At 43.3% G+C, this 25,745-nt stretch overlaps 1 protein-coding gene across 1 annotated transcript in view; it reads right to left on the bottom strand.

Moving 5' to 3' along the window:
• The window catches only part of LOC126543458 (venom metalloproteinase antarease TserMP_A-like), a 49,439-nt gene extending 24,404 nt beyond the window's left edge, over nt 1-25,035 (bottom strand). Inside the window, exons 1-8 of the mRNA XM_072284885.1 lie at nt 24,930-25,035; nt 24,279-24,445; nt 21,546-21,638; nt 18,829-18,952; nt 11,476-11,636; nt 10,001-10,072; nt 1,404-1,531; nt 1,194-1,243 (exon numbers count right to left, since the gene is read on the bottom strand). Of these exons, the coding sequence (XP_072140986.1) occupies nt 1,194-1,243; nt 1,404-1,531; nt 10,001-10,072; nt 11,476-11,636; nt 18,829-18,952; nt 21,546-21,638; nt 24,279-24,445; nt 24,930-24,978 (844 nt within the window). The 5' untranslated portion in view covers nt 24,979-25,035. The remainder of the gene's footprint in view (nt 1-1,193; nt 1,244-1,403; nt 1,532-10,000; nt 10,073-11,475; nt 11,637-18,828; nt 18,953-21,545; nt 21,639-24,278; nt 24,446-24,929) is intronic.
• Nucleotides 25,036-25,745: the final 710 nt, after the last annotated feature.

Below are 25,745 nucleotides of genomic sequence, written 5' to 3'. Positions count from 1 at the left end.
ATCGAGCGAGTGTCTGCGGACTGTACGAGTATCCGAAACACTGGTAGGCACTGGGTTATACAAATATTTCTTCTCCATGGCGCTTGAGCCAAGAGTGCGGCACGGTCATGCGAGGTCTTATTGCGGTGTTAGCATATTTTCATTTGCTGCTTTCTTTGATTACTCTGATTAAGTGAACGAAAATGTTTTTTTTTTAATTTTGTTCGTTTTGTTCGTCCGGTTGCCTGCGGGGCTCACTCACATGTCTTGCGGTAATATAGCCTCCGCAAAGAGGCGGCTGATCCTTTTTATGCGATTCAGTTCTGATATATGTGCTTCATAGTGAAAAAAAAAGACAATGCCGAAGGACGAGGTTTACATGTATCTTGATGATTTGGCCATCGCATTGATATATGTCTAGAATAACGCCGCCAGCCTAAGGTGGAAATAGCATAGTGAATTCAGTTCAAGTATATTAGACTTGAAATGCGTGTGAACGATGTCGGTGGTGAACGCAGATGCTGTATAACTACTGGCACTCAGATATTTCGGGGTGGCGTTGCGTTGACCGTACGCGAGCACTTTTATGTTTTAGCTCCCACACCAAGCGATCAGACAGGGAGAAGATTTGCCAATTCACGTTGGCAATTCACAGACACCAGTTCTCCTCGTTGAGTAAAGAGTGGTGCCTGCAAAATGGCCCAGAATTCGGGCACACACCATGGCTGTAGAAGCACGTCAAATGTTTCAGCCAGCCAAGAAAAATTTCCGGATACTGTAGTTACGACAGCATCGACTGGCCAAGCAATGGTTTTTCGACGACATTCTATAAACTGACATCGCGTAAGTTCGAGGGATAAACAGGTAAAGCATATGCAAATTGTTCCTCAGCACGCAACAGCAACACATTGAAGCAACGCCGCGGCAGTTCGCACTAACCAGAGTGGAGGAAATGCTGGCCGCGCGCCCCTTCCTCCTTGCCCAATCAAAACATCTGTAAAACAGAATTTCGTTTGTTCGACCTGCCAAATGCTAGGTTGTTCTGTCGCCATCACTTTGAACTTCCTTTGCTGTGTGCAATAACGGGCTGTGCCTTTAGTGCTATAGCTAGGTTGCCCGATTTTATTTGTCAATGCTCCTCTTTAAGTTTTCGGTGAAGCATAGTAGAGTAGGAACGTAGAAGTGCCATATCTTCAAAAACGAAATGCACACACCTGCGTAGTCCTTGTTCGGAGCACCGTTCTCAAAGAGGGCGAGTTCTTGGCTGTAAGTAAATGTAAATGTTTTGAACTGGTCAATTTGAATAATGAAAATTGAAATGATATGTCCTTTCACATTAGTAAAACTAAACAGAGGCTCAATAACACACACCCTTTTCGACGGTGCTCACTGTAGCAGCGTAGTAGGAACCTATATTAGCTCACCCTGTAATCAGGTGCACTATGTCAGGTTTCCCGGGAACTCTTCCTTCCTGGTAATATTTGGCAAGCCCGTCCAATGTTTTCTCCATTTCAAGAATAGCTGCTTCCATGTATATAGCAAATACGTCGTCCTGCAAAAAAGACAGCCAATTTTAGCAGGAAAGCATTTTATGCCGAGCTCCGCAAAGAATTCTCTTTCATGTGCGTGCATTCCACTATCATCACGCTAACCCGACATCACGCGAACCCATGAGATGGTTACACTTTGCCATTCTGTAGCTACCTTATGGTGAGGAAAGTAAACATTGAAAGGTTTGTATTGATAAATGAATTCTACTCTTGATGACATTTATTTGTTTTAATGACGATTTTGAAGCACAATTTGTTTTACAATTGAGTAATTTTGCAGACAGTGTGGCCATAGCGTGCGCATAAATAAGGGCAGTAAAGATGGTACTGCTTGGATATCTGTTTTCGGGGTAACGTCTGCGGACGGCGGTGTTCTTAGCGCATTCTTTGCGCTTTGCGAAGGTGATAGCTGATAACTGTCAGCGCCCAATGGCAACACGCGCCTCACCATTTACCATGTGTATGAGCAATATCGCGCAATTATATCGGTGTTCCAATCACCTAATTTCGCCACATACGTATGCACCATCGCCTCGGATACACTCGTTGCGCCTGGTAGCCTGGAGAGTGTTGTGTGCTGTACGTGGCAGAACAATGTGTCACATGCTTTCTATCGCTGTTATTACTTAACTCAAGTGAAAGTGCACTTATTGAAGGACTACGCATAATGATGACCTTGTATTAGTGAATGTGAAACCAAGCTGCCACTGCCTTCCTAGCATGCATTTTTCACGTTCGTCCTATGAACAATGCATCTAAAAGGGGGATGAAGCTCTTCTTGCTGATGCTTGAGGTAAATCTGAAATTGTTAAAATTTTGCATTTCTCAAACCTTTTATAATCACTGCATTTTGTGCGGCACTTGATGTTTTCAGGTGAAGACTCAATTGACTAATGCGTCATTCAGTCACACAACGTGGGTCGCGTGAAGCGACTTACCTTCTTGGTACAAGTGACAGTAGTATATCGCCTAAATAGGCTAATTACATAAGTTAACGTAGCGCATTATTAATACGGGAGCATTGCATAACCCAAGAGGCAGAAAGCCGGCGTTGTTTGCAAAGTGTAGTACTTTTCAAGGTGACGTCAACAGCGTCTTCTATGATGACAGTCGTAATACAGATGCTAGTAAATTATATGGTGATTTTAATTATTAGTAAATGTGGTTAATTCATGTGAATTAACTAAATTACAGCGGATTAATTTTGGTCGATTAGGGCAAACTAAATTGAAATCAATTTACAGCAAGTTAGAGTAAGTTTACGTAAGGTGAAGTCAAGTGAATTCATCACAATTATCATCAGGCTGTATTATGTCTTGTGCAGAACGAAGGAATCTTACTGCATATCTACAATTACCCCTGTACCACGATAACTGATTCCAACTTGTGCCTCTGAATTGGTAGTTTTCTACCATCCTCTACTGCGCTTTTCTTCTCTTGGCACCCATTCTCTAACTCTAATTCTGCACCGGCTATCTATCCTGTGCATTATATGGCCAGTCCAGCTCCATTTATTTTGCTTAATTTGATTTAGAATATCGGCTATCGCCATTCCCTTTCTGATCCACACCGCTCTCTTCCTATCCCCAAACGTTACGTCTAACATTATTTGTTTCATCGCTGTACGCGTGGTCCTTAACTTGCTCTAGAGCTTCTTTGTCTACCTCCAAGCTTCTGCTCCACTAGTTAGCCGCGGTAGAATGCATTTATTGTACACCTTTCTCTTCCATGATACTGGGAAGCTTCCAGTAAGTATCTGCCGATGTCTGCCATATGCCCTATAACCCATCTTTATTCTTCCGATAATGTTCTTCTCATGACCAGGGTCCCCCGTGAGTAATTGACCTAGTTAAAGGTATTCCTTCACAGACTCTAGAAACTGACTGGCGATCCTGAACTCTCGTTACGTGGCCCCACCACTGCTCATCACCTTTGTCTTATGCGTATAATCTTGAACCCCACTCTTATGCTCTCTCTGTTAAGGCACTCAATCATTTGTTGCAATTTGTCCCCAGTGTTGCTGAATAGAACAATGTTATTTGCAAACCAATGATTCCTGAGATATTCGCCGTCGATCCTTACTCCTAAACCTTCCCAGTTTAATAGCTTGAATGCGTCTTCGAAGCATGCAGTGAATAGCGCTGGAGAGGTGGTGCCTCCTTGCCTTATCCCTTTCTTTGAAGGTATGTTCCTACTTGCGGAGAATCAATGTAGCTGTAGAATCTTCCTAGACATTATGCACGATATTAAAATATGCCTCCCCTTTCCTTGATTAAGTAACACCTTTATGGCTCTACTGTATCAAATGCATTTTCATAATCTATGAAAGCCATATAACAAGTATATATGTACCCTGCAGATTTCTCAATCACCTGATTGACAACATGAATGTGATCCATTGTAGAGTATTCCTTCTTCAAGCCAGCTTGTTCTCTTGGTTGACTGAAGACGAATGTTGCCCTTATTCAATTGGAAATTATGTTCGAGAAATTTTATACAATACTGACTGTAAGATTATGGGCCTATAACTTTTCAATTATTTAGCGTCTCCCTTTTCGTGTATTATAATAATGTTCGCATTCTTCCAGTTCTATACAACCCTTCAATTCATGAGACATTCCCTATGAAGTGCCGAAATTTAAGCATGAAGTAAAGTCAATTGAGGCAAAATAACGTGACATAAGCTAGATTAAAGTTGAATAAGGCAGGATAAGGCGGCTTAGCTTTTGTACAAACTACAATAATGTGGATTAGCGTGGATTTAGTTTAGTAAAAATTTGAGTAAGCTGGGTTGACGTACCACTGCGATGGACATGTAACAATGCATGACTTCAGTTAGAGAAGCCACAATGCTTTTGCATTCAAATCACTTAAGGATTCTTAAGTAACTGTATTTTTTAGGTACAACGTCAACCTGAGTATATTGGTAATAAATCAGCCTTTATTTAGAAAAATTTTTGTTGTGATTGCCACTATGAAAAAAATGCGCCCTTTTCTAAGTAGTAAAATGCATTTGTAATGTAATTTAATTGCAAAGGCGATAGTTCACAGAGATCAGGCTAGAAACAGCCCAGCAGCAGTGAGGAGTACGAGCTCAAATGATGATAATAATGAACATCTGTCATGATCAACACGCACTTTCGCAATCATCGTACGGGTTGTCGTCGTCGTCTTCTAGCTGCTACCGAAAACAAGAGGCGCATCGGCTTCATTAAGTTGGCCATACGTGTGAAACGGAGCGAACAGATAATGTAGGAAGTACACAAGGTGACGAGGTCCTAATATGCCTTTAGGTGGCTAACATGCACTTTCTCGCAACCCGACAACAAAGGTCCGGCGATGATGTGACGGGTTCAGTGATATAGTTCACAGGTTAGGTAGCGCCGACACTACGGCACGCAGCTTTGCTACCGTGCAAGAAGTTCAGAATAATGGCCAGGGGTGTGAGGCGGCATCCAAAGCCACAAAGGTGAACCAGCAGTGAAGGTGGGTGTGGCCTGATGACTGCAACGTTGTGTATTTTGACACCCATGATCCTCGCTTATCAGCGAATAAGCCAGCTGGCACCAGTCTTCAGTGTCGGGTGACTTCTGAAATTGTATTGCACTCAGAGGCGTCAGGTCCGTAGGGTCGGATATTATACAGTGTACACGAAGACTCGCGTCCATACAACAGAAAAAAGAGTAAAAACCGGTGGTCGTTTCCATCGCGGTCGTCATTCCGGAGTGCACTCGTCAAGGTGGGATTGTATTTCTTCTGACAAGCAAATACGACCCCTATCTCTTAGTAGTTCTCGAGGTTAAGAATGATCACAACCTCGCGCGCCGTCGCTGGGGGTAGGGCCGCGGCCTTTAGTGCGTCAAATGATCGACGTCAACAATAATACATCGGTTTTCACATCCACTGTATGGAAGTGCACCATAGAGGTTGAGGCCGACTACGTCAAGCGGTCGAGCAGGACATGATATCGACTGGAGTGCGCCAAAGGGGCGCTGTGGAGGGGTCTTGATTTGTTGATAAGAGGTGTTAAATCAAATGCACTGCTGGACAAACCGCTACATTCCATGTCAGTAATATTGTTGACGCAGGCTCGCAAGTGTCTTCTGAACGCCAGCGAGGGTAATTTGACAGTGGTTATATAATTACGCGCAGGTATCAGTGCGCATATGACGAGGGATAGCAAGCAGCCGTTTTTGACCGTCGGGCATAGAATCGCGGCTGTAGAGGGTGTTGTCTCACACGGCAATGTGGGCTGCTTGACGGCATAGCGTCAGCGGGGACGAAACGGCCGATGAAGCTGCATGGTAGACTAGCAGTAGAGCGAGCGATGTGTCATTGCGTTGCTGGGAAGGCATATCAATTGCTGTCCGTATTAAGGGGGCTGATGTGGTAGAGGGAATAGAGAGAAGCCATATCAGGTAACATCGGCGACCCGAAAGGCGCGTCAGCGTCGGAGTACTTTCAACGGAAGCGGTACTCGAAACTAATGTCATATTCCTGCAGGCGAAGCGCCCAACTGCAGGCACGGCGAAACGAGGTTTTCAAGGAGGGCGACCAATATAGAGCGTGATTATCAGTGATAAGGCCCAAATGACGAGCGTACATATAAGGCTGAACTTGCCAATTGCCCAAATTATGGATAAGTATTCATTCTCCGTGACCGAGTAGCTCAACTAGGCTTTCTGAAGGGTGCGCCTTGCATAAGCCACACCTTATTCGTGGGGTTCAGTTGGGCCAAGACCGCACCAGGGCCAACACCATTGGCGTCATTGTGAGACTCTGTCGAAAAAGTTGGGTTGTAATGGCAAAGAATCGGTGGGGAAGATAACAACCCGGGAAACTTTTCAAAGGCTATTGTATACTGATCACCACGCGCAAGTGCATTTGCTGGCGGTAAGCACATTCGTCAAAGGTGCGATGATAAGGGCGAAGTTCCGGATGAAGCGCACAAAATAGGAGCGCAGGCCAATGAAGCTTTGCTGGGCCTTGATAGACGTGGGCTTTGGAAACACAGCGATCGCGTAAAGCTTGTCGGGTTCGGTAAGGATGGCGTCTTACGAGACAACGGGACCAAATATATTTAATTTTATAGCAGCGAAACCAAACATTTAGGTTGAGCTGTAGGCCTGCTGAAGTCAGACAAGTTAGAATATCATGCAGATGGACGTGATGTGTCCGAGTAATATAAACAAGTATTACACTTGACGCCTTGAAAGATGGTATCGATCTTGCACAAGAAGAAGCGGGCGCATTGCAAAGGCTGAGTGTCTTAATGTTAAACTCACACAGGCAATCGTTAATGACGAAAGTTATCTTCGCGCGGTCCGTCTCAGCCATGGGAACCTGTCAATACCCAGAACAGAAACCTAAAGATGAGAAGTATTCTGCATCTTGAAGACATTCAAGAGCATCGTTAATTCGCGGCAGTTCTTTCTTGTAATCCTCTGAAGGTGGCGATGACAGATACAAAATCAAATTCACCTTTTTTATGCACTAGAAGGACTGCTAACGACCAAGGATTTTGAGAAGGCCGAATGGTACCTCGCTACAGCGTGTCATCCATTTATACCGTGATAATTCGGCGCTCTTTATCGGAAATGCGATACGCATGCTGGCGCGAGAGGGCATGTGAACCGGTGTGAGTGGTATGAGACGCACTTGCCGTGCTACTCAAGGATGGTTGGCTGAAGTTGAACGAAGAAACAAACTCTGCAGGAGAGCAAGAAGTTGGATGCGATGAGACGGTGAAAGATGAGTCGGCATAGAAAATCGGTGCAATCACAGGAGCTAGTGGGTGAATGGGGGGAAGTGCATCAGATATGTGGGTACGGATGGGTTGTGCACCGCCGCAATCAGTATTACGGCAGCCTCCTGGCTATGAGGAAGCAGCGAAAGATGGCGAACCACTTTCACCCGAAGAAAACCCTTCAGCTGAAGTATGAAAGCAAAAGCATCGACATAGCAAGCGCCAGCTGCAATGGCCGAGACGGAGTAAGCCTGTGGGACGTCTTGCCGGGCGATGTAACGTTGGAGGCGCAATTCGTTGAAATTCTGACCCAGGTTGTGGAGTACGGCGACACGGGTTGGACCCTTGGCAAACAGCATTTCAAAAACGTAATCCTCATTGCCGTTTCATAATATGTTTGATCTTCTCATCTCTCCTTTGTTGGATTAACACAGCTACCGATGTTCAATACATCCCCATTATACCTGGCAAAAGTCTCGCTCTGCTGCTGTGCTCACTGGCCTAGACGTTGTTCTGGACGTAGCTTGCGCACAGCGGGACGGCCCACTACTTTGGTGGAATATGTCCTGAATGCGTACCAACTCGACGTGTCAGATGTTAGAACCTTAAACCACAGTAAGGTGAAAATTTGACGTTGTTAAGTTTGGTCTGGCTGTTCCGCATAATGTGAGCACTTACACGTTCATAGGACGACAGCCATTCTACGACTTCATGTTCTCTGGTTGCACCGAAGATGGCCGAGTGGGCTTACGGAGAACGCCGGCGCAAGTGACATGGAAAGCCAGTGGTTCAGCCGGCACGTTGGTTGTGGCATGGTGTCAGCGGGCGACGCATGAGTGTGGACCTCCAGGGCGACTTGAGAGATTCCAGCAACCTCCACCAAAGGTAATGAGATTCAATTGCAAAGGTGATAGTCTTTGGAAATCAGTCTAGCAGCAGCCTAGCGGCGGCAAGCACGCCACGCTCTGTCAGGTCGTAGTCATGGCCTTCGAGCTGCCGCCGTATACACCAGGCGCCTCTGCTTAACTACACACAGATGTTCAAGGTAAAACTCAATCTCAGCGTGAGAATATGAACTCCCGAAAGGTGTTCCCTGTGTTAACGATGCGCGTCATCGCAAACATTGGGGACACGTGAAGCGCAGGTATGTCCCTCCTTCTTCTTAATTGTTGAAACGAAAGGGCCAAGCGTTAAAAACAGGAACCGAAATTATTTCGATAACTTGCTTCGACATCGTATCGATCGCGCAAGTGAAATAAAAAATATTGTGGCCGATTCCGTTTAGATCTGTATAACTTAACAGCACCACAAATATTGTGCGCATTTACTGTCGCGACAATGATTGCTAGCCATTATTTTACCGCTACGAAGTGTTAGTTAAGCACAAAAAGTAAGGAGCTTCCGTAGCTTGAGAAACTGAGAGTACTCGACAGCTGTGCTGCTAGGGTAGTATCCACCTTTCATTTTCGCTGCCGTCAGGGGATAATGTATTTTTTTCCATTGTTGATGCTGATACATACTACCTACATTGTGTATCTTTTTTCGCCCTGGCTTGTGCGTATGTAATCTGCACATCGCCTGCAAAGATTTCGTGAGAAGAATGCCGTGTTTCTGTGCCCTTTTTTTTGTAGGGCCTTGTTGAATGCACTTAGACGTATTTCCTTGTATACGCAGAATTAATTCTACAGAACAGCTGTCAAATGTTTGCCGGCCTTAAGCGCCAAAATAATTTTCACGTATGTTTACGGCCAGTGGTGCCTCAAATTTCTGGAAGTTTACGAAAGAAAAACATAGACTCCAGTAAGTATTACATTCCTAGTTTTACCTTTCTATTAACATACATATTTCCACATTTATTATAGGCGCAATACTGGGAGGCCCTCGATTTATTTGCTGACCGAGATGAGCTTCGTTACGTACTGTAAAACTTTTTACACTTTATTGTTTCCATTCTACGTCAATATAAATGAGAACGTTCTAACTGGAAATTGATACTGAGAGCAACCGCTGGCGTAAATAATTTATGCATTACTGTGACTTCTTCCACATACATTTTACAGTATCTCGTGAAGCCAAGGTCACGGTGGTTGTATCAAGTAACTGAACATCTGATATATTTTACAAATAAATCTCTTTGGTCCTCACGACAAGAATACGATTCTGTTGCTACCCAACACCTGTCTGAGTGTAATTGCATTGGAATTAAGAATCGAAGCATTTATTGCGTAAGCGTGCAATGAAGTAAAAGAAGTACACTTCTTTGCTAAATGTTCCGCGTGGGAAATGGCGTTCTACAATGTGTTAAGGAATTTCAGCGCTCATAGAAATAATTGCCAAATGTAGAGAAAGAAAAAGAATTTCGCATGAATGACAGCAATTACTTTATCTATCACTGAAGCATCTATTGGTAGTGATGTTTCTCCCTTATTGTCCTCAAAAATTTCTGTTTTCATGGAAGTTTAGATGGTGGTATTTTTCAATTGAAAAAGGTAAAATTTGCTTTCTGCAGAAAAAAAAAAACATATTTCAACTTCGATATTATCTGTTCCTTAAGGCTATCCCACAACCTAGAATGGTACGTCTTTTTGATATGTTGTATAATAAACCAATTATCAACGAGATAATTTTAAAACATTCAGCATTGTTATTATTAATATTATTAGGTAAGCTGGGTACTGCACACTCAAGTGAAATTATTTTTCAAGGAATAAAAGAAGATACTTACTAAACTCCTCGTTATTCCAACAAGCATAAATTTTATCCTTGGTCTTGTCATATCTAAGTATCTCAGGTTCACCTAAAGTAGACAGTAATTTTGTCAGTTGTGCCAAACACGCAGAGAGTGGTATTTGTTAGGTGCAGGAGTATTTATCATTCAAACAACAATGAAATACATTTTTATTCAAAGTGTAGCAATCGACCTACACAAAATTTGCAGCTGTACAATAGCACACTTCTGGTCCACTTGGGCAAACAAGCTTTAAATAGTGGGCGACATGTTTGAAATAAGGTCTGCAAGAACACAGATATGTGGTCTACAAGACAAACATTGATAGTTTCCTATATATCTGCTAAAGTGTTACACTGACAATTCTTATGCTTTACAAATAGTTATCTATGGTGAATAAATATGCTAGTGAGGCTTCTGCAAAATGGAATATTTTTTTCCAGAGTAATCAGTATAGGAAATGGGATACGAAAAGGTATATGAAAGACGCTGTTAAATCCGTGCCACGCCTTGGCTTCTAGTTTGGCTGTTCGCATATCCTTTTGCGTTTGTTTCTGCAAGTGTGCTAGCAGTTCTCAACAGATGATGTTAAGTGTCATTAGTACTCTTTTGGAATATTGCTACGATTCGTTGTGTGCGAAATTACTTACGGCATTGCACATGAGTCGTTGTTCGACCTCACTTTGTGGTTTTGGTTATCCACTTTCGCTTCTACATTTCATGCTAGAATTGCTTTTTTATAGTGGGTGAGGAATGCCAATAAATGTTGCTATGTTCTCATATATCCACACCGTTAAATTTATTGCCACGACAGTTAACTGCACCAGTGTGGGTTCGCTGGCATGTGCATTTATTTTTCCTATGACGCTGCCCTATCCATCAAAGTGCCTCCTAAGGCTCGGGCTTGCTCAAAATAAACAAATGTTCGAGTATGAGAGCCACTGCATAATGAGCCACTGCTTTTAGGAATCAGGCATGCTAATCATGCAAGGTGCGTAAGGTGCAACAATGGGAAAGGCAATCCGTGCGGGCATTCTGTGCAAGACGTTGTCGGGCAGTGACGAAATGCAGGCACGCGTTGTGAAATAGAGTACAGGTAGTATTTTAGCCAGAGACTATGTCATTGTTTGCCTCACTAATAGCTTAATACTGATAAAATATGATCTGCTTGTATCGAGATGTTGGGGCCCAGATTCTGCTGCTGTCGCAGTAAATGACATTAAAGCCTGACGCTCCAACAATTTTGCTGATGTACTGCACTAATCTTCTGGATTGATCTGGTCATGAGCTACCATAATCATCCAATAAAAATTTTAGCGTTGTTCCTCTTGCGAAAATCTTATAAGCCGTTACCAACGACAAAGAACGTTAAATGTTCTGGGAAACAAAAACATGCACATTTATTTTATGTAGCTCCGCACGCACGGGAATAACCGGTTTACATTTATTGTATAGTAAGCAAACATACTCACTCCATTTAACATGACTGCGAAGTACGCAATTATATCCTCAGTTGTCTTGAACTCTTTCTGGTGCACACTGTCTGATATGACGTGAACTTCTATGACAAAGTTTTCCATGTTTGATTCTTCCCTCGACGTTATCTGACCCAATCGGCCGTTGTCTGGAAACACTGGGTGAGGAGGTCAGTTTTATTGTTTATTTGTCATCTTCCCTGCGTTGCCACTTTTTAGCTGGCAAATAGTCACTAGAACTTCCAACTAATTTAATTACAGTTATAATCACTACACCAATTTATGAGAATGTACAGGGCGGCTGAGTTAACGTTATCGAAGCATTTAAATAAAAAATCCATAAAACCGGGAAAGCACTGATGAACTAGTTACCATAGGGTGGGAAATGCCTTCATTTTTGGTTTATAAACGACACCCTCAGACGCAAGTAAAGTTCTCTTCTCATACTCACTCTCACGTTCACAAATTTACCCGCCCTCCCTCACCATCGCCCTCACCAATAAAAAAATTATCCGCCCTCCTTTACACTCAACATCAGCACAAGAACATTTACCCGCCCTCCATTAGCCTCACCCTTACGCTGATAAGGCTATCATTCCTCCCTTACCTTTCGTTTTCAACAATTTCAAATAAAGCATTTGTTTAACTGGCGAGCTTATTTTGCAACACTCAATGCCAATTGTACTTACTGTTGTCAAAGCTTGCCACATTGCTTTGTCGTGACTTGCTTGACCATAGGCCGGCAGAAAAAACGGTGTTCCCTTACACTAGCTCACTAATTGTATTTTTTGCTTAGAGCTAAATCCGGCTCCGGCTCACCGAAATTTTGCGCAACCGGCATCAGTCTGACTCAGATTAGTCAGAAGTATACAGTCAGGTTCACTTTAAGAAATTTCTGCTCGGCCGGGTTCACTCACTCAGTCAATCAGACCTCTTGAATTGAACACATTATTAACAGAAATACCTTCACAGCAGGCTTATAGGCACTGCAGAGAGACTAAATAGGCCAAAAATTTAGAAAACCCTATGCACGAGAGCCTGTAATGCATAGGGAAAATATTCCATATTCCTTGTTCATCTCGATCTCTTCTGAGAACCAGGTAATTATTACACTTGACCTTAACAGTGCTGCATTTAATATGGCCTGAAGATAAAACGTGAAAAGGATTCTCTTAAGTATATGGAAACTGTTATTTGTTTGTTTGTGCGGTGCGAACACGCTTTTGTTTGCGTGGCGCAGTTGCATTTCGGGAAGTGCGGTATAGATGACCGTCCTTTCGTTCTAGCAGTCTGCTAAATGAAGGCTTCCTAGTGAGGATACGCTTTCCCTGCTGGAACTGTGCGCAAAGAAGCGTGACTGTACGTAATGCCATTTATCGACCATTTAGTATAGACACCCCCACCACGAAGTTAATACGCCTCAGGCTCTTACGCTCAGGCTACTTTAGATGGACACGTGCCCTAATCTCAGCCCCCTGCACGCAATTTGTCCCGAGGTATTCACTAACGACGCTTGCCCCGCATGCGGGGAATTAGCCACGATAGTGCACATGTTCTGGGAGTGCAAGGCAACGGACACTAGCCCCGATACTGCCTTGGCCAGGCGTGAGGAGGCCTTCCGCAGCCCCCTCCTTTCCGACCAACTCTGGGGCGTCCAGAAGGCCCGCGGAGCGGTCGATAGGCTTGGCCAGTATTGGAGTGCATTATGTAACCACGCAAACGACAACGAACGAAGAAGGAAACACACAGGACAAGTGGCTTCCGTTCTACTCCGCGCTTGTCCTGTCTGTTTCCTTCTTCGTCCGTTTTCGTTTGCGCGTTTACATAATGCACTCCAATATCGACCACCAGCTAGCCCGCCTCTCCCTGTTAAATAGGCTTCGCCTGACGGTCCCGACGTGGAAGTCACCCACACCACGCTAACGCTCGCCGAAGTATTCGACAGTGACGCAACTCGTCACTGTCACGCATGAGTTTGCCAAAGGTCTTGATAATAATATTCAGATAGACACAATTTTTTTAGATTTCTGTAAGGTCCTTGATAAAGTTCCTCATGACAAACTAATCTATAAACTAAACAACATTGGTCTTCCGAAGGTGTTGGTCGCTTGGGTGGCTGAATATTTGAGAAATCGGGTGCAGTTTGTCACAGCCGAAGATCAAACTTCGCGCCTTCTACCAGTCACGTCGGGTGTGCCCCAAGGCAGTGTGCTAGGGCCGTTGCTATTTTTGCGCTATATAAATGATATCTTCGATATAATTGATCCAACGGTTCAAATTCGGTTGCTCGCAGATGACTGTATATTATTCCGTGAAGTTTGCAGCATACATGATCAAAAAGAACTAAACAAAAATCTAGATTACGTATACCAATGGTGCAACCAGTGGGGCATGGTCGTAAATGCACAAAAAACAGTTTCCATGTCTATAACTAAAAGAAAATCCCCTTTTCAGTATGCTTACTCCCTAGGTTCATCTACAGTTAATCATGTCAATAGCTACAAATATTTAGGTGTAACGTTCACTGCTAACCTCTCCTGGAATTCACAAGTTGATAACATTTGTTCCTCTGCTTTCAGAAAGTTGTGTTTCCTAAGGCACAAGCTTCGTAATTCACCACCAAATGTAAGACTTCTATGCTATCAATCGTACATCAGACCAAAGCTAGAATATGGAAGCATAGTATGGGACCCCTACACAAAACATAACATTGATAAACTCGAAAGAATTCAAAGAAAGGCTGTTCGATTTATCTTTTCTAAATTTCGTCGTGTGGACTCTCCGTCGGAACTAATGACAGCGAATAACATACCCCCCCCCCCCCTTCAGTACAGAAGAAGGCAATTTCGCTTCGGCTTCCTGAATTCTCTCCTTAACCAGCAATTCGCTATTGATCCTTCCTTGTATTTATCCCCCCTATCCACAAGACATACACGACATCAACAACCAAGATCTTTAACGCCATATTTCGCAAAAACAGATGCTTATAAATTTTCCTTTTTCCCGCACACAGTGTCTCAATGGAATTCTATACCAGAGCGCGATCGTCTTGCCATCGTGTAGCCTTGTATACATTTAGCCATTGTGTTCATTTTTGCCACTTATTTGTATCTGGATGTAAAACATAATGTATGTGCACCCATATACTCAATGTGATTTGTTAAAAATGCCCGTCCTGCTTGGACCACGTTATGTGGTCTGCAGTATGTATAACTAAATAAAATAAATAAATAAATATACGAGCCGTAGCACACTTCGATGGCAACCAGTGCTAGCACTGTGCAGGGTTTGATATTTTAACGAAAGGAGCGTTCGAAAGTGGCTCTTGACGTGAAGTACTTAACACAAATGGCTAAAGCAGAATTTGCGTAATGTGCACAAAAATAGATCTTCGCAATGCCGGAATAAATAAACATAATGTAGACGTGATAACAGGTGGAGAAACAAAAATTTGGAGGACGCTTAGGAGGAAGGTTTAGCTCGGGCCGAACTCCGACGCGGCCTATTCCTATACATGTAAAACGCAAAAACGTTTTCTTTAAATAACCACTTGACTTATTGTAATGAAATTTCGTGCATTTTAGCGAGACAGTCAAGTTCTAGTAACGGTTGGAAGCGGAATTTCTATTTATAGCCTGAATTTTGTTAAAAGAACCTTCAGAAATACGAAAGTTTGAAAAATATAGAAGCATGAAGTTTACAAATAAATAGCTCCGCATTTCGAGCGGTATCGCGGTTATGTCAACGGCATCCATTAGATCATTCGAAGCGGACAAATTCTCTATGTCAATTTATATCCTACGTGAATTTGTTAAATTGTGTACAAGGCTTCTGCAAAAGCAGTATTTCCATAATACGAAATATTTTGACATTCATATGTAACATATCAATTTCGTCCGCTTTAGATGTACTATTAATGCAATTAAGATGTTTATATCATTTCTATTGCTCAGTTACAGAGTTGTATACTTGAAAGTGTCATTTCTTTTAAGTGCGCGATTTTTTCCAATATTTAACTAAATATTGACAACCTAAATCGAAAATTCTATATTAACAGTTCCCAAATTTAAGCTTTTCTTTTAAATTCATCAAATATTGTCAAATTTGTTGCAGTAGTTGCCGAGAAAAAACGAATTCTCCTTTTACATGTATTTAGATAGGAGCGCCCGATCTAAAGCTAACTCTTCAACTTTACCTTTAAGAGTGGAACCCAATAGCATTCAAACATCCCTGACTTCTCACGTTTCCCGGCAACTCCAGCGTATGTAACCGTAATGTTAATCGGAAAACGCTCGTGGCGAACGCTATGCATCAAGGCAGGCTTTCTGGTAGAAACGCGGCCTCTTGCGCGGGCCGCGATGTGCCGGAAGCAAGCGCCATCTGGAAGTGTTTCAAGGAAGCGGCCACGCCTCTATGTGGACTCCGAGGTATTCACGCGTCGGCGCGCGCAAATGGCAGACGCCATCTGCGGTCTACGAATTCTTCAAACGCTGGAAAAGGGGTTTATTCGAGTTATTGCGTAAAAAGAATTATGTTTTCTCGTGTATTCAAATTACAATCCGAGAGCCATCATGTCTGTAGGTTGTGTGTGTGTCGCACTTTACGATTTCTCTGCGTATTTTAGCTTGAGAAATGCAATTGGTTCAGTATGTTCTTTGCGCCACAGAGAGGGCCTAGGTATGGGTTGTTTAAGAACCTTACCGAAATGACGGCGGACGCCAACACCGGTTTTTCTGCAGCACGGGGTCCTTAACGCGAGCGCTTTAAAAATAACGTTCCAGTGAAAGCGTGGTTGTGGCAGGTCCCACTGCCCGATCTCTCACATGACGAATCTCTCATGACATGTAACGCGGCCCGCAACAATCGAAGGTACCGGTAAAAAAAATTGAAGGGAGATGCCACACTGACTTTTACCCGCAGCCTCTAAATAAACCTCTTGGTGATAAATTTGCGTTTAATATAGACACTTAAGAACGTAATCGGGAGCAACGTTAGCAGCAGAAACATAAATATGCGTAAGGAATCAAACGTTAAATGACTTTACGAGTGTCTGAAAGTTTCTAATAAATAAATTAGTCTGCAATAACTCTACCATTGTTAACAGAGATAGTATTAAAAGTATGCTACAAAAATTCTGAGAATTGGGAACTAATGCGTAAGCATTCGTTCACTCGGCTGTTACTTCGCTTTTGCTTCCTTGCTTCCTTGCTTTTCCTAACTTATGCATGTGTACCCATTGTGTTTCCGAGGACAAAGAAGTGAAATCCATGTGCTGAATGCTTTGGACATGATTTGCCAGGAAGCTGTATGGCCCCTTCAAAGTCATCGTGCCTACTGAGCCAGAATGCCATCACAAATGGCTTCACCCCAGCTGTTTCATTTCTTCTTTTTCTTTTTTGTTACGACCTTGAGGCGTTGACGGTGACGATTTTTTACGCCACCAATCATTTATTATTTTTTACACTATTATTACAGGTACCAATTAGTTATTCTCAACTTATAGTCGGCAGCCCCACAACAGGCTTCTCTGCAGGCATGTATGCAATGCCGGAAAGAAAGCTATCAAGGCAGCCTGACGAGTACGATTCTCCCTATGATCAACCTTATTTTTAAAGCGAAGCTTTCTTCGCCTTTTCTCACGACTTTCCGGGCGCTGCCTAGACATTCTTCCAGTACGCACCACTGGGCATCTTTCAACTCCGCCAGATGGCGTTCGCCTCTTGATCAGGTTGGTGGTCGTCTGGGTTGAGCTTGGTGGCGTAACCCACCGCCACGTTCATCCATCCATGCATCCATCCATCCATCCATCCATCCATCCATCCATCCATCTATCCGAATTGCGCTCGCTGCAGGGTTCCTTGCAAAACTACCAGATGGGCCTCACCTCCGCGCAGCCCGGCCATCGCCTCTGCGACGGCCTTGCACAGTTCGTGCAAATGGTACGTGCTGCGCTTGATTTCCTATGTGACGAAAATGAAGGCGCTGGGCTGTGGAGCACGCGCGCTGGGCTGTGATAATGTGAACATTACAATCGCCTATAGCCTGAAGTGAGCGCTTGGAGCTGGCGTCTCAACAGCGTGCTCGCCACCTGTGCAGAAGGAACACATAAACAGGGGCCAGCAAAATGACTACAAAATGTGCACTTAGTGTAGAGGACACCTAGGCCCGATAGAAGCATCGCGTGGACGAGGAACGTCTTCGCTGCGCAGAGAAACGTGGTGCGAACCGCAAATGTATGCATACAATGTATACACACAATTAATTGAATTACGTACAGCCCATAATTCATTTAAGCTTTAAGACTTTCGCCAAGAGGCAATGTGCCATGTGAGGCAATGATAATGCTCCAAACTCTTGGAGGTTATGAAAAATGACACACAACACCTCAAGCAAACACGCTTCCCGTTGTGTTTTGTGGGCTACGCTGACAAGTAGCAGTGGTGCCCGCAGTGTACCGTGTAACGTCAACGCAGTGCTGTCGTATTGCACTAAACGCTGAAGGAATTGAACATTTGCCGCCAATAGAGAGGTTTAGCTTGCCCTGTATTCGGCTAAACGCATGCGGGCGTTTGGATGAAGGCGTAAACGGCAGCGGCCTGCATGGTGCAGCCACCTGGTGGTGCAGAGCTCAAACAGACAAAAACAGCTAATATTGCAGTAACCAAGTGTGTTTTACTTTGCAGTGGGGGTAAATTTTCCTTCAGCAACACGATTACGCCAGCGCCGGAAATTTACATCACCAGCGAAGTAGAATACACTAGGTTAATGCAATATTAGCTGTTTTTGTCTGTTCGAGCTCTGCGCCACCAGGTGGCCGCACCATGCAGACCGCTCACATTTACGACCTCGTCTCAACGCCCCAACGCCGCCCCGTCCGCGTGTGTTTACTTGAATGCCGGCCAAACTAAACATCTCTAATGTCACTGCTAATTATCTTCAATCAAAGCAAACACTATACAAGCGTCGCTTAAATCGATTATCACAGTGCATAGGATCCACCGAGTTACTTTTTGTTTCAGTTGTTCCTTATCGCTTTAAAGCTACCATTCATATACATTTATACTATTATAACGGTGAGATGCCTTAACTTGGCAAATTACCCATATTTCTTTAAATGTAGGGCATTACGTTTCTCGCGTGACATACAGGTTTTGGTGGGGTACTCGCCAAAGATATGTTCCAACGACGCTTGAGTGCACACAACACATTGCAGCGGATAGAATTCACATCACGATATAAATAAGGGCAATACATCACGAACACATGTTTAGTTGTAATATTGAAGCAATGGTGGGGATAGAAGAAGGAAACTTTGTAATGAACATCAACGAACTTTCTGAGAAGGTTTACCGAAATTGGGGGCGTTTTCTTTAATTTCTTCAACTTGATATATCATATGAAGCATTTCACCTTGGAGTGAACGCTTGCCTTCTGGAACAGGCTTTATCCTTAGATCGCTGTTTATTATACCTACCTGTAAGAGAAATAACAGAGTTGATGCGTCTTGCTCCCTAGCGTAAACCATTGTCGAGAAAAGCAGAAACTTTGTTCGGAAACTTTTCATTTCTGCTGTGGGTGACCCTACGAAAGGCGGGGCTCTGAACGATAACACTTCTCGCATTGTGGCTGCGTCGTCCAACAACGTGTCACCTAACAATGGAGTTTGAAGCACAACATTTTGCACAATGAGGAAGACGTAAAGTACATAATACAGAAGCTATGATGCCATGCGATGTTAACGTGCCACGTTGATTTTCCGACACTACGAGCGCACGTGCAGCCAACAGAATTCATGAAGCTGCTTATTTGTCTATGGATTACTCCATCGCATATTTTCAAAATGTTCTTCTCACATATCTTCAGCACTGATTCGTATATAATGCGTAATTGAAACCCTGAAAGTATCTATTGTTCAATAAGACATTTGTGCAGGCTAGCCTTCATGGCGAAAGTTGTAATATTTGTTCTAAATTTGCAGAGCACACAGACATTAGTTTTTTTTTTTTTTTTTTACGTCAGCCAGCTGTCAGACAAGTGGCTGCTTATGTGAAATAAGAATGAACTAAATACATGACAAATAGAATGCGTCCTAGGACCCTGTCGGCGTGAAGGTTTAATAAGCTCTAAAGTACTTCATATATATATGTATACAGAGTGGATATATAATACCGAAAGTTCACAAATAAAGAGGACAATAAATTACTCATCTCACGATGACACTACATGGTAATGCGATTAGCGTTCGAGCAATGTAGCCACACATCGCAATTATGAGGTCAAGTTAACAATTGGAGTTGTACTTCTGGGACTTCCGCCGCTTCGGCTACATGTCACATAATGTATTGTAGTATCAAGTTCAAATGACACTCGATTACAATTATCATCGCCTTGAATTTCCATCTTCCGCCTGCCCCGTGTTTTCACTCGATTATGAAGGTCACTGAAGAGCGTGGCGGCAGGAAAACTGCTGTATTACGTCGTCACACTAACGATAAGGGAATGTCGAAGAATGAACAATGTCAGTGGAAGCACAAAGATGGTATGGTGACAAGGGCTTGGTAACAATGAGATTACGATTCCTAAATGATGGCGATGGTATAACGACAACTGCGTGACGAAGTTGAATGACGATGATAGCGGGACCTCAACTCCATGACGGCGTCGGTAGGATAGCAGATACCTGATAGCTACTGTCTGAGGTAGATGCAATAGTGACTATGGCATAAAAGCAACGCAATACCGATTGAAGGACGAATGAATCATTATGATACGTTGGCGAAGAAGAAATGACGTGGACAGCTCAACGAAAGTATTATGGCAAAAATAACAAGATGGTAATAAGATGACGTTGCTGAAAAGATGACGATGGCAAATCGCCCGCCAATGCCTAATAGCGACAGTCTCACGACGATGGCATAACCACGATTGAACGATGCAGAAGGATTGACGTCAATGGAGTAACGAAGATAGTATGCTGACAAGGGAATGAGGACGGAATGACGAAACTAGGATGATGCTACTGAAGTGATTACAACGGAAAAAAACATCGTGATGACGACCTAATTACGACAATGGTATGCCGACGACTGCATCACGATGATAGCATGACAAGAATCGTACGAAGAAGTCAGAACGACGGCGATGGCACAACCACCGACGCCATAATCACGACGGCATGACTCCGAATGCTTGACGACTGTATGACGATGGTGAGATGACAACAATGGCTTGACGAGAGCGATTGACACAGTTGGAATGACGACAACGAAACAACCACGACGGCATCACTGTGCCACTGTGATTTCGCAAGAGGCTAGAGAAAGATGATTTGCTGGAAAGGCCGAGAGGTTCACCTGAGATCGAATGCTCTGGTTTGCTACTAGATAGATAGATAGATAGATAGATAGATAGATAGATAGATAGATAGATAGATAGATAGATAGATAGATAGATAGATAGATAGATAGATAGATAGATAGATAGATAGATAGATAGAAAGATAGATAGATAGATAGATAGATAGATAGATAGATAGATAGATAGATAGATAGATAGATAGATAGATAGATAGATAGATAGATAGATAGATAGATAGATAGATAGATAGACAGACAGACAGACAGACAGACAGACAGACAGACAGACAGACAGACAGACAGACAGACAGATAGATAGATAGATAGATAGATAGATAGATAGATAGATAGATAGATAGATAGATAGATAGATAGATAGACTCAAAATATTAATAATAATAATAATAATAATAATAATAATAATAATAATATTAATAAGCTTTATTTCCATCAATACGATGGAGGGACCGTGGGTAAAAGCTGCAGGACAGCTTTACTAGAGCCCACGGTCCCCTCTACAAGGCAGTACAGGAGCATTCATGAAACATACAGGAATCTAACATAAGACAAACGCAAAATTGATTCGATTGAATGTATTACAAGGAAATCAATATTAAAATTGTTCAAAGACATAACATATCACGTGCCTGAAATATGCTACGAATTCCAATTTCATTAAGATATACACTCGTAAAAATACAAATAGCTTACTATTTGCGCTGCGCCATCTCTCACGCGTACGATCACAGAAGACTGGTGATGCGTGTCGTGGTACAAACTCTTTTGCAGAGCAGATGTCTCAACCTGCAATCATAATACATGCGCATGTTAAAGGTGAGCAACGCGAATGACGAGCGAAATTATACGTTAAAATATACGTTTGTTTTATTCGACATTTTAAAGCGTCATTACATAAGAAGATTACTATTGTGTGAGGTATTACACAGTGTAGTGATACACTGAGAAATATTTGCCAAATCCTTTCTGCTGAGCAAACACATTCTAATGAGTTTTGCTTTGCGGCTAAAATACAAGAGCACTAAATTTCATGATGTTTGTGTGCTTATATCATAGATAGGGCGCCCCACCTAAATTGAGCCAAACATTAAATAAATGCAAATGATACGTAGCTGGACAGAACCAAAGGTGATGTTGTTTGCTGTCGCTTAGAGATACTGGGATTATTTTTGATGCCGCCTAATGAAATAAAAACTCTTAATTATTCAATCAACGTTTCAAGTAGTATAATTAGATGAAAAGTGTGAATAAATATGGCAAAGCAACATCAAAAATGTTGTTCCGCAAACCTCTTGAAATGTTTCCAGTTGTCTCAATGTTCACTGAGCTTCTGGTTTTACCTTTGTTCGAGTTAACATCGACATGGTTAAGAATTTGGCAATGTCCTCCAATTATGTTTTGAATATATTTGAGTTTTATCTCTAACGACCCACTGAATTATTTTCTGGTTTACTTGCATTTCATTTCTTCAGCGTTAGAAATTCTGTAATTGTAATACTTACACTTGTGCAATTCTGTTTCCTTACTTGTGTTTTCCTTCCACATTTGATTATGTTTTCTGCTAAATATTGTATATCTGCCAAACTTTTTCATTTGTATTGCTCCGGATTGTAATTCCCACCATGCGAAAATCGCTCGATGGGATTGCGTAATCCGTAAGTCAATATTGTAATGAGGAACGTCTGGACGTAAGTAGCAGGATAGCCAACAGCATCGCATGCCGCAGATGCTCGAGCTTGGGGACTGTCCTCGGTGAACCGCTCTAGCTGTCACTGGCCCGCCTTGTATCTTTTTTAAATCGTGGTTGTACTCGGTATCAGTCGCAGTACCTGCGATGGCGGCCTCATTCGCTGGGCCCTGCGAATCCAGCAGTACGACATGGTGTATATTGTGTATATCGACATGGTGGTGTATCGTTACCGGGCAGAAGCATTCTAACGGGGATGCTCTTTCCCGCTCACCACTCTCGCTAGAGGCCACTCGTGAGTTCACTTTGCGAGCGAACATTGTGGTCGTTTGACTTCGACACTATTGCTGCCGAACAGCACAATGACCCCTGGATTGCGTACCTCAACACTTCCGGCCTCACTAACACTTCGGCGCCACGTTCCTGATTTTGTGATCCGTGACGAGCTCCTGTACCGACACAACTGTGCACCACAGGCTCGTCATCCCGAGAGCCTTGAGATTAGAGATCTGTTCCTGTTGCCACTCGGATTCCCAGCGTACCCACACCGGCATTTTCAAGACGTATGAGCGACTTCGGCACCGCTACTACTAGCGGGGGATGTGCACCTTCCTTCGGAATTTCGTGCTTTCTTGCCGTGAATGTCAGCAACGAAATTCTCCGCCGCCACTCCCAACCGGTGCACTCCAACCAGTCTGCCTCAACCTTTTGATCGCGCTAGTGTATATCTATATGGCCCACTTCCCTTGACTACGTCTGGCAACCGGTGGATTATAGTTGCCGTCCACCACTTAGCACACTATGCAGAGGCTGCTGCCCTCCCAGCTGCTTCAGTGCTGGAAATCGCCACTTTTATACTGCATCGTTTTGTGCTTCGTCACAGAGGCTCTCGACAAGTCCTCAGCGACCGAGGCCGCGCCGTCTCCTCTGAAGTCGTTGAAAAATTACTTGCTGAATGCGCTATTATTCATTGCACATGCACCGCTTATCACCGGCAAACCAAGGGTGCTACGGAACGCTTTAAGCGCACCCTTCTTGACATGCTCGCTATGAGCATCGCATCCGACCACTGCTATTAGGACCCAGCTCTTCCATTTCTCACCTACGCTTACAATTATACTGACGCTCAGGGTGGTTACATCGACATTTTCTCTCGGTAGCGCTAAATACCAGCACCGCATCCGAGCGAGGCAACCGCGCGAACCCTCATCTAAAGCAGCATGCGCACGATGCACAGAAAGAAAGTCGAGCGCACGCAGACGCTGGCTTAACCGACCGACCTCGACACTCGACATCCAGCACGCTCGTTTCTCGCGACGTCGCCTGTACCGCCGGATAAGACATCGCCAGGGCCTGAAGCGCCGGCGTTGAAAGCGGAAGCTACGTTCGCATTGCGCACAATGCTGCGAGGTTTCCCACGTTTCTCTTCCCAACTCCCTCCGTAGTGCCACGTATCCGCGAAATGCGGAGGCACTCTTTTAGAAGCGAGACAAGAGGCACTGGGGCCTGAAGGGCGATGGAAGCGGCCGCCGCTCCGACGGTTCCATACTAAAGCTGCAGGCGTGTATTTAGAAATATGTTAGTGTGTATACGCGCCAGCGCGTTTGTGAAGAAATGTGGAAGTTCAGCGCGTACGTGCGAGGGTTTCACTAGGCTAGACTTTCAATTCTAAGTGGTTGCTCCACCAGAGAAGTAAATTTGACACATACAAACGAATCTTATGTCATGGCAACACGTACCTTCTCAATCAGATTCCCTTCTCGACTGCTTGTGAACACCAAGAGCTCGTCGGCCAGTACAGAACTCTTCGTGAGATTCAGCGTGATGGTGTCAGTGAGGTGAAGGATGACATTTGTACCTGTTGCCCGTTCTTGCAATATTCTTGGGTACACAAAAAATCTGTCATCTGATTATTTGTTATTGAAGATGAGACGCAAAGAAGGTACTGTTAAGTCATTGGCATATTTGCGGCATATATATTCAGGCACATGCACTTCAGTGACATATTCACAAGTTAATGAAAACAATTTTACAATATTCATATATTCCACGTTGTAAACACGTAATAAAAAGCTCCCATGACAATGTCTAGCAAAAAATACCATATAACGCAAATCAAACCAAATATTACGAAAATATGACGTAAGCATGGAAATGTTTGCACGATTAAGTTGCAGCATTTAAGCTAAAATTACGCCACCAAATATTAAGTTGCCGTTCGCCATTCTATTCGACCGTACATTTTATTACGTATTAGTAAGAAAGGGGTAGAAATACTTGACTGCTCACCAATACCACGCGATAAATATGTCGCAAATTCTAATTACACCTTGTTATAAGTCTATATTTGAAATTCAAATTCTGCGGATGTAATTGCATTGAGAGGTTACCTGCGCAGGAAAAGACGGCGAATCTCGCTAATAAAATGAAAACAAGCATTGCCAAACTTTCCGGATTCGTAAAGCCACGATTCCACACTTGGTTAAGAAGCAGTAGGTTCTGTGAATGCTATATATATATGCGCGCTTGGCGCAACAAAAGTGTTGACCTTCTTGTTCACCGCGTGAAAGATAGCTTCATTTTTTGTTGCCTCAGAAAGGCAAAGTGCTCTCAAGGGTTGCCTCTATTGTTGTTTGTTGTAACATTTAACTCCAAGCGCCGCTGTCTCAAAATGCTCCAAGTAAAGAGTCATGAGGTTTAGGAAAGGTTGCTCTCTGTCAAGTGTATCTCAGGAAAACGCTATTCTGCAGTTCCAAAACATGGCGAGCTCTGTTTTTCTTGTAAATTCGCACGGCATACTGCTTCGGTTAAAAACAAAGTTTACAAGACCCAACCCACCAGCATACAGAGTAGAATATGGCGAGGTTTGATCACACTGTTCTGGACATTCATGGAGCATGCTGCACATGCGAATAACATGACTTTGTAGTTGTAGGGTGTGGCAACCTCTCAATTTATTCGCAACGTTTATGCTTACGTATGTTTACGGCACACAAATCATTAGGCAGCTTCTTTGTTTCTTTTTCCGCAACTTCTCTTGTATTTTTTTCGGTAACCATGATTTTAATGCTTTTTTTAAGCAAGCCATTCATGGAAAATTTGTTTATATTGATTGACTATGGGTACGACTTACTGTTGAATTGACACCACCTAATTGCTCGTATCATCATTAAATATAATAATTCCCGATTTTCGTATGCCAAACT

This window comes from Dermacentor andersoni, chromosome 10, assembly GCF_023375885.2.
Source record: "Dermacentor andersoni chromosome 10, qqDerAnde1_hic_scaffold, whole genome shotgun sequence".
In the NCBI taxonomy this organism is placed as follows: Eukaryota; Metazoa; Arthropoda; class Arachnida; order Ixodida; family Ixodidae; genus Dermacentor; species Dermacentor andersoni.
This window is presented reverse-complemented; position numbering and strand designations above follow the sequence as displayed.